The 10,100-nt window shown below is 41.2% G+C and overlaps 1 protein-coding gene across 1 annotated transcript in view; it reads left to right on the plus strand.

The window, feature by feature from the left end:
* The window catches only part of LOC118342503 (growth factor receptor-bound protein 10-like), a gene marked incomplete at its 3' end in the record, with an annotated part of 38,525 nt that overhangs the window by 10,762 nt on the left and 17,663 nt on the right, over nt 1-10,100 (plus strand). Inside the window, 2 exon segments of the mRNA XM_035681066.1 lie at nt 4,683-4,944; nt 5,597-5,720. Of these exon segments, the coding sequence (XP_035536959.1) occupies nt 4,683-4,944; nt 5,597-5,720 (386 nt within the window).

Below are 10,100 nucleotides of genomic sequence, written 5' to 3' on the forward strand. Positions count from 1 at the left end.
ATGGAGCAGAGTTTGGGAGCGGCTTTTTTCCCCTCCCCTCTCCTCTTGTTTTTCCTGTTTCTTGTACCCACCTTTCAAGTAATTTCCCCACGGGGATTATTAAAGTATTTCTGATTCTGATTCTGATTCTGATACCAGAATGCAAAATTTTTTTTTTTACAAACACTAATATTACTTCTGCTCTTTTCACCTGCACACAAGAATATTATGAGAAATGTCATATCCTCTTTGGGCAGTTGTATCTGTGAAAAATGGAAATGCCCTAACTTAGAAATTGATGACTCAGGTTGAGGGGCAAAAGGAAAAGTAAATTACAATCCTTTATCCTAAATAACTCTCAGACCGCAATGTGTTAAAGCAATAATTGATGATACTAACAGCATTGGGTATAGAGTATAGACACCCAAATTTGGCAGTGTACTTCAGGTTTGTCTACAATCCAAATATTTAGCTATGTTGATATCATACATAATTGATAAGCAGCAGTTAGTTTTTCCATCATGTTGCATGCAGGAGAAGGATTATAAGAGTTGTGGGGAATTCATTTACTGGATTGGTAACGAAAAGATACAATGAAGACTATATTTGTAAGACCAACAAGACACACAGCTACTGTTTCATTTTGATTTTGCACTAGCATGACATCAACCCCACTGACGGACTTGTTGTATATTTAGACCATGCCTGACTCAGGCTACATGCCCTTCATTTATGCCAGCCCTGCTGATGACATGTGTCTTAATACATACCATGGTGTTGACTGCATGTAAGCCAGTTTATATACTGCACCTGATTTAATGTTTTGCTCATAATGTTCATTTATGAATTTATTTTGTGCTCCCCTCCAGAGTTGCCATGTTTCACTTCAGTAAAGTTAATTCATTGCTGGTTATTACTTAAGTTTAGTAACATGCACCTCTGTAATGATTTCTAGGAATGGAAAGCATTACACTTTAGCCACCGACATTTACACATCTTGTGTGGTGATTGAAAACAGAGCTCTCGCTAGTTTCACTTTCACTTTATCGTCCATAAGGAAAACTCGTTCTTCCTACAATGCAAAACTGTGAACTGTGAACTGAAAAAAAAAAAAGAAGTGGTCTCAGTACAGTATAAAAGGATTTGTCTTGGCTGGTACATGCGGCACACCGGATGCGTAAAACTATAACAAAAAGATTAATGTGCAAAATGTACCAAAATGCATTTTTATATCACGCAACTGGAGTATTTTTATTGCATATAAAGGATTGCACTTTGCCCTGAAAAGCTGAACGTCCAGCTCTCTTCCCTGACCTCTAGACTGCCGTCAGGGATCGATGATTGCAGGTTGTCGTGGCCAGGGACAGAGAGCCCTCATTCAATGTATTCTGGGATCTTACAGGAATAAATTGGCTGCGGTTGTATGGTAGGTCGTCAGATGCTAGCCAGAGTGCTGCAGCAGTTCATCTACTTTCAAATTCGCAGTTAGTAGAAGAGAAGGAGGAGAAGATATTTTCATGCTATATGTCCTCTGGCTTCTCCAACTGAAGCCAGCAGTGCAGCGTGGGCCAAGCCAGCAAAGGGAGGAGGGAGAGGAATGCCAATGATACCATCATTTTCCTCTTAAATCTGCACTAGGCTACGTTTTAATGTAAAACTCCAGCCGGCTTATCAGCCTTAATTACAAAGTGGTGCTGCAGAGAGACACCCTTCATATTCCCAAAATTAGGAGGATGGGGGATATTTTTGGCCTTGACGAAATATTGGTTTTAAGTGTAACCACTTCAAGGAAATCTTGTCTGTGCTTAGACTTGCCAATGACAACTGAACCCGGTTTTTAAAGTAACTCCCACAGAGCCATCTTGAACTAAAGTATTACCATTTCAAACTTCTGGGCACTTAGGTGTTGCAGAGGTAAACATGATTAAGTCCACAGCCATGCTAGCTAACGTCTCTGTGAGGCTATACCCAGGCACAGTGGTACTTTGAGCTAAATGCTAACATCAGCATCAGTGATGATTGCATCTTTGTTTAGCGCAGGGGTCAGCAACCTTTACTATTGAAAGAGCCATTTTTGGCCAAAGACAGAAAAAAATCTGTTTTGAGCCTCATAATAACAACCATGTTGATAAGCCAGCTTTGGTGGTGAAAGCAAATTAATTGTTTTAGCTATTTGAGCCAAAGAATTGAACAAATTAAAATTTTGACCTGATTAATGAAAAGTTAAGTAATCACCAAAGTAATTGAAATTGATCCTCATTTCTAAAACAAATTAAATTCAAACATTTGAATGTATAAATGTCACATCACAAGATTTCTGCATATTGAAGTTCTGAAAAGTTTCATTTATTGCCTAATTTACGGCCATCAGTGTGTAATAGGCCAATGCGAAATGAGACATTTTGACATGTTACAGTAAGAAAAGAACAGTATTTGTGACTTGTTTTGTAGATGTTTAACAGATTATCTATATAGTGTGTATATATAGCAATTAATGAACATACCCTAACCAAGATATGTTTTTGTGCCTAAACCTAACTAAACCTGTTGCATTTGGACTAATATGTTGTTGAAATGTTACAAATAGCAGTTTGTAGGTGGACTATCCATATAAAGTGGAACTCAATTAATGATGGTTCCTGTTATTGTTCACTCACTGTCACACTGTTAAAACTTGCTGAAAGCCATCGTTAGTGTTATCAGTAACATTGTGCTTTTCCTACTACAGTAAGTCAAAATGTCTGCTGTGAAAAAGGACTACAGTATATTGCACTTTTTTATATAAGAACCACCTCTGACTGTCCTTGTGTTCTCTTGGTCTTTTCCAACTGTGCGTGTCCCCCCGACCCCTGTCCCGCTCGTGAACCCTGGCATCACATGACTTTGTGTCTCAGACTGTCTTTTGTGTGTGTGTGTGTGCGTGTCATGCATACCTCTCTGTGATTCGAGATCAGATGGGAAGACTCCTGCTGCTTTAGGTACAGCGGCTTCTTTTCGCTCAGTAGGCTCAGTGTGTATGTTCACTGTGTGTGTGTTTGTGCCATTTAGTACAATGTGCTGTTTATTTTAATTCTCCTGTATAATTACATACACATGCTCATCAGGGCTGCATAGCGTACATGTTGTCCTCGGCTCTTCTGTGTGTGTTTTGGTGCCCTACTTTGTCCTGATCATTTGGCCACCATATGCCATGAACAGACTGGTGAACGTTCCCAGAGTGCTGTAATTTCTTCCTACAGGAATGTCAAGAATTCTGTGTGTGGTGTTGGGGTGGAATAGGACCAAAGGGCTTTGGACACACACATACACACATACACATACAGAAACACATGGACACATACTGCACTTGTTTTTTAACGGACCTTCTAAGTCTTGCACTTAATCTGCCCTTAACCTAAAACTGGCTTTACTGGAGGCATTTCTTTCCTGTTAGTACACTTCTCCCCACTAGCTGGCAGTGCATTAGCTTGTAAGAAATGTAGGTTTAGAAAAAAAAAATGTCTGTAGGTCTGGGAAATGGTAAATAATGGGTGCAGTTTGCAAGTTCAACTCCATTTATACCTGAAGAGGAATTGATTTTGGAGTATAAAGAACTACAGACAGTCTACTAATTAAATGTCTAATTAAAAAAAAGGGAGTGAATGAACAGCAGGTCATCAAAGCACTTAGGGCAGCTCACACTAGGCCTTTGAAATCTTGGACTGAGTTCAGTTAATTAATAACATGTCAAGTTAAAAGAAAAGAACTGACTGTCCTAGAGACCTGGTTTGGTTTGGTTTGATTTGGCTTGGTTGTTCAGTCTGTGGGTGATTGTGGTTCTAACTTCCAGTCCGTGATAGACAGCTCATCCACGTGAATGACAGGTTTCACATAACCTGACCAATGGCAAGCTAGTGAGTGAGTGTACTACACAGCCATTGGAAGAAATCCCAGCCAAAGTGTAATCCAACACGAGGACGGGTGAAACTTCAAAACAAGGCTGTGTGCTCTTTCTCTCTATCCTCTCATGCTCGATGGTTCAGGGCCACAACATGCTTCTGGCAATATTTTCACTGTTGAATTATAACTAATTAAAGTTGCTAGTCAGAGTTCTGTGGCATTTTCTCCAGTAGGAGTGGGACAAAAGGTCAAAATGCTGAGATGTGTGTTCAAAGTTAAGCATGATGTCTGGTCACCCTTTATGGACTGTAAAGCAAACTTTTCACCCTAACAGGATTCCTTTAGCAATCACTTCTGACAAATTGGCTCCCACAGCATTTACTCCATCTGTCTTTAAAGACAGAAATAGAGATAAAAGACAAGACACATCACTAGGAATGTAGAAATTCCCATAACCAGACTTCATAGTTTGTCCTGCACCTTTTTATGTATCATCTGTAAAGACTTCTGAGAGATAACATGGATAACTTTGTAAGCATTCTGGTTCTCCTCTCGCTGTTTTATACATCATTAAACTTGGCACCAACACTTAAACTAGACAGATTCACTGATGTTTAATCTCATTTGCAGAAAGAGTCTATGCAGGATGATCTTTAATGACTATCAGCTGGTGGGTTTTAAAAGTAATCTCTCAAACACTGGTGCTGACTAGGCAACACCTAGTGGATATCTGCTGTCCTGCAGCTTTTACTGTCACTGTCACTCACTTTCCTCTTCCACCCTCCCCCACCTCTCCCATCCCACCGTCCTACCTGCTTCTACAGATGACGATGTGGACCTGGAGCAGCTGGTGAATGACATGAACTCCTCAATGGAGAGTGTGTACTCTACGCAGGCAGACACGGCGCTGCTCCTGAACAACGGCCATGTGCACGCGCCACACCACCACCACCAGCACCACCACATGCACCCTGCCTACCCGGGACACAGCCAGGCCCACCGTCGTCACACCCCGCCCTTGCCCTCTTTCTCCCCCTCCAGGGAGAGGCTGCGGCAGTCTCAGCCCATGCACATCCAGGCCGTCAGGTAGATGCTCATAATCTTCCCCCTTGCCCTGATTTCACTGTTTGATTTTAAGATAAAAGCAGTTGGAAGCATTGTCTTTGCAGAAATGAATTGCCTGAGGAAGAACCCTTCTGTTTATCTTTAGCTCTATGTGGGTTTGTGCTTCAATTATTAATTTTTTGCATGCAAGCTGCTTTCAGCTGTCAGCCTTACTCACCAACATATACACGGGGACATAGATTGCACATAATGATTGCACTTATTGCTAATTCCAGTTTGAAAATGTAAGTGAAGAGAATAAGATGGTCTTTGAAAATCAGATTGATTAGAAATTTGTGATTAACTAGCTTATAAAGCTTTTTATTATTACTATTGTTTTGTTTTGAAATCACTCTGCAACAAATCAGTCTTAGCCAATATTTGTCATTTTACATTGTTGCAGCTGCAAAATTAAGTCATAATTTAAACAGCGTTAAACAACTGTAAGTTACTAAACAAGAGAGGTTTTATAAATACATGCTTTACTTTTTTATCCAGGTTTTTAGTCTAATATATGATGTGTGCCGTACCTACTGTCTACACCCATGTGATGCCCATCATCATATTACAGTATTGTCAATCTTTCACTGGTCAGGCTGGACTGTGACATGAGTGTGTGTGTCTCCCTCTGCAGGTGCCTGCAGGAGGAGCAGCAGCTGCGTCCAGCCTCCCTTCCGGCCATCCCCAACCCTTTCCCTGAGCTCTGCAGCCCTGCAGGCTCCCCCATTCTCAGCCCCATACAGGCCTCCGACAACCATGTAAGTACACCTTCACCACCTTACCTACACCAATACACATGATACAAGTGACATGAGGAGAACGCTATGCTCAAATAATGGAAGGTTTCTGACTGAATGGCTACCTTTCAGTGCTGGTATAAGGAAAAACAAATGTCAACAACTTTCTGGCAAATTTTAACTGTTAATTAAGTTAAATTACATGTTGCAGTATACAGGGAGAAAACAAATGCACATTGTTTTTTTTGGTATTGTTTTGAATGTTTCTAGTCAATTCCACTACAGCCATGATAGATTTTGGACTCTTCATTGTATTTGTTGTCCTTTACTTGACCACTATCACAAAAAAGTCTGTGTGTATGTATGTGTGTGTTTTGAAACCAGCTGACTGGCCTGTTATGTTCAGGTCAGAGCAGCATGTGTTGACTTTGGCTGCGGACCGCCTTTCCTTCCATTACACAACAGCTCACCCTGGGTTATCTGACTGTATATGTGTGTGTGTGTGTGTGTTATTGTGGAAGCATCATTATCAGTCATATGTACACTCGCACATGTACAGAGTGACATGTTTTGCTGTGGAAGGAGGTGAGCAATGTGTCCAGGATGCTGCAGACAGAGTGCAGACATCCGTGGCAGAGCTGGGAATACGGCTGGGAACGTCTGCAGGTCGGATCTCTCTGAACCTTTTGAATCCGTCTGCAGACTCTGGCAAGACAGGCACCCATTTCCGGTTCACACGCTTCAACCCTGGCTCTTAGCGTCACTGTGTGTGTGTGTGTGTGTGTCCTCGACTTTATTGGAAACTTCATCTGTTTCTAATCTGAAGCAGTTAAACACACACAGAGCAGAGAGGCCGAAGCAAAATAAGGTTAACAGAGTAAAAGTGAGGAATGCAGAACTCCTCGGGTTTATAAATAGCAGTGAGGTTCCCAGGCTAAATGAGCAACAATACAATAAGCTGATAGTTATCTAGCATGTACACACACACACACACACACACACACACACACACATAAAAGAAACATGCCAACCCGCCACATGAGTGGAAAAAAAAAGATGACCAAAACAAAGGAGCCTCTCTTCGACTAAAAATTCCTGTCTGGCAGATATTTCATTGGTGCAGAGACTTTTCACAGCTCACTATCATACAGCCAACACACACACACACACACACAGACACACACATAGACACACACAACTCACTCACAAGTGGATACAAACTACTTATTAATCTTCTTCTAAACTCGGATGTTTCTGCTGCTTTTCTTTGTCTAATGTGAGAGAAAATTTGGTAATAAAAGTCACAGAATCGGCAGATTGGTGGATAATGAAAGCAGCTACAGGATGTACGAGAGAAACTTAACATAAAAAAAACTATAAAATAGTTAAGAATCATCATCAGACCTCAGTTATATTGTTCCCCTATTTAACAATGTCTGACAAAACCTTCACAAAAACTCAATTTCTTTGTATTTTTATATCAGAATCCAATCATTGTGTCTTCTTTTAAAACTAAATGTGACGCGTGCTTACATCAGCATGAACTAACTGATTTCAACCAATAATATCCTGACATTCACCTGTCAATCAATCTTCAACTTTTAGCGACACAGAGTAAAGATTCATTAGTTAGCAAGGCTAGATAGCTTGGAGAGATTTTGCCTCTTTTTTGACACCAAAACAACAAAAATTCAAACGTTAAATACAAAGACGCTAGCTTTTGTGACAGACTAGCGTTAGCTCAGCGGCTAAAGTAGTTCTTGTAAGTACGCCTCAGCTAAGCTAACCGCATCCCGACTCGAACTCTGTATTTAACTTCAATGTTGAACTGTTCCTTAAAGCTAACAGGAGGTCAAACACGCGGAGCTTATTGCACTGACACAGCCGCCTCAGCACCGTGTCGGGCCATGTGTTGTTGTTGTTGTGGTCTCTTAAAGACTTCAATCCCTCTCATCATCCAATCAGAGATCAGAGATCAGCGAGATTAGGCGTCGAGTGTTGGCGAAGAATCACAAGTTATCCACAGGAACCGCAGTGAAACCGTAGCAGCCGTTTTCCTTCAGGGAGTCCATTCAAAACTAATAAAAAGCTTTTATTTAATATGGTTTTATTTTATTCTTTAAATGCCTTCAGCCAGCTCGACTTCATCGGGGTGATTGTGACATCGTTTTGGGGTTTTACTGGATGCATCCGTCAACAAAAAGCTTAACTCAAGGTCCACTTACTGTTGTACTGGAGCTTTCAATCATTTGCTCAACTGTCATAACATAAGTAAGGTAATAATAAAAGATAATAATAAAAGAAAGATAATGGCATCCTAACCCTTGTCTCTGTTTAAAGATGAAGATGAAGATGCGATTGAAAGCTCTGAAAAAGCCAGTAAATGGACCATGATCACAACATCTGCCAACCTCGTTGTCCTTCCCTCTTCTGTCAGAGGCTCTGATATAAACTGAAGACGCTGTGGCCTAACGCATTCGTCTGTTCCAACCGTCTCATGCTAGCATGCTGGGAAAGGGGCTAAATAACGCTCCAAAGTTACGCTCAATGTTTGGAAAAAGACCTCAAGATATGGACATTATATAACAGGCATTTTCTACTGTTTAATACACAAAACAATGATCGATTCATTGGGAAAATAACACACACATAAATGAATATATCCATAATTTGTGTCCACAGAAACAAAGTAAGGGTCGAAGGCTGGAAGGATTTAGGTTGGGTAGAATCGTGTTTCAGGGGGATAAAAATGCAGGAAAATATAGAAAGAAGGGGATTATATAAATGATATATCCTCATTAACTAACAGCAACACCTGACTTTGCCTCCTCAGTCTGAACTAAAGTAAAAAATAATGTGAACATACAGGAAAAGGAAGCTGGAGAGCAGCGAGAGAGGAAATGTCATACGGAGGTAAAAGTGGACGCAGCGAGCGGGCAGTGAATAACCCTGCTGGTGTTCACGCCGTGTGGATACACCACAGAGATGAAGAGGCTGCCTGGACAGATTAGAGTAACGAGCTAAACTGGATTGTGATAGATTACAGAGGATTACAGGGCATGTAAGCCTGGTTCCAACGGGGCCGGCCAAGAGGCCATGTGGTGGGCCGCGTGGAGGCAAAAAGGCTCAGGTGCAACCACACATACAATATGTACATGTGCACACAATGAGCACACTTACAGGGTCACAAGTCCACAAGTGTCACCAGCAGCAGCCTCAGGTTACCACCAGGGAGAGCATCATGGGAGTACAGTAAAAACACAACAAACTACCTAAACCTTTTCTTCCATATGTTATCATGTATGAAAAGACCCAAAATGAACACCGGGAGTGGACTACTTTATTATCTAAAGAGGCAGCGCACACACAGACGCATCGCTGTAGTGGATTCAAGTAGACGTCGAATTCTAGATGAGTAAACTTTAACTTAATTTCAAAAGCGCCCACTACACCCCTTCAACCGCTTGCTAACTAGCTAACTTATTTACCGGCATAGTAAAACAGGAAGGAAGTAGTAAAGTAGTGAAGTTCACCTCATGCTTGTCTGGTTGGAAAAGTTGAAAATATAATAATATATTTTATGCACGTCTAAAAAAACGCTAGAAAACCAACACACACACACACTGGAGAGTTAGCCTCTCTGAGCCACTAGCTAGACACTTTATAAACAGCGTGAATGTGCTTCTAGTGACTGTAAAAGCTCCAGTTTGCTGAGAGGGAGGGAGCTAGCAGAGCTGAAGGGTTTGTTTTGTATAGGAATGATTCTGTCCAAAGCTTTTTGATCCACTGTGGTGAAATACCTTCATTATAATTTCTCAATGAATCCTGGAGGAGGAGGTGGAGGAGTTTCCCTGCACCAGACTCCTGCTCGCTCTTTGACTTCTGACAGCTTAAGTCTGACCTTGGTGACAAGGTGTGCTTAGCAAACGTCCACAGAGTGTGTGTGAGTGTGTGTGAGCGTGTGTGAGCGTGTATGCATGTGTCCACAGAGGCATACACTTGCTATTGTGTTCTCCTAACACTGTTACATAAGTCGGGACAGAACAAGGTTCAGTCTAGTACATACTGTATTTCTCTGTGCTGTATTATACTGTCACACTCACACTCACACAGTCTACAAATGAAGCTGTGTTGAATAACACGTCCGACCAGGAGGCGTCACGCATCCAATTTCTAGGTCATTTTCAGCTAGTTAAGGCTGCAAATCACCGTTATTTTCATTATGGAGTCACTTTTTGATCAATAAAATGTCTGAAAATAGTGAAGAATGTCCGTTATAATTTCCCACAATTCAAGGGAATGTCTTCAGATGTCTTGTTTTAAACTCTCCAAAACCAAAAGAAACCTCATAGACGACATAGAAAACCCGTGAATATCCACATTTAAGAAGCTGGAAGCAGA

The sequence above is a fragment of the Morone saxatilis genome, unplaced genomic scaffold (genome assembly GCF_004916995.1).
Source record: "Morone saxatilis isolate NCDOM2014 unplaced genomic scaffold, NCSU_SB_2.0 Contig9, whole genome shotgun sequence".
In the NCBI taxonomy this organism is placed as follows: Eukaryota; Metazoa; Chordata; class Actinopteri; family Moronidae; genus Morone; species Morone saxatilis.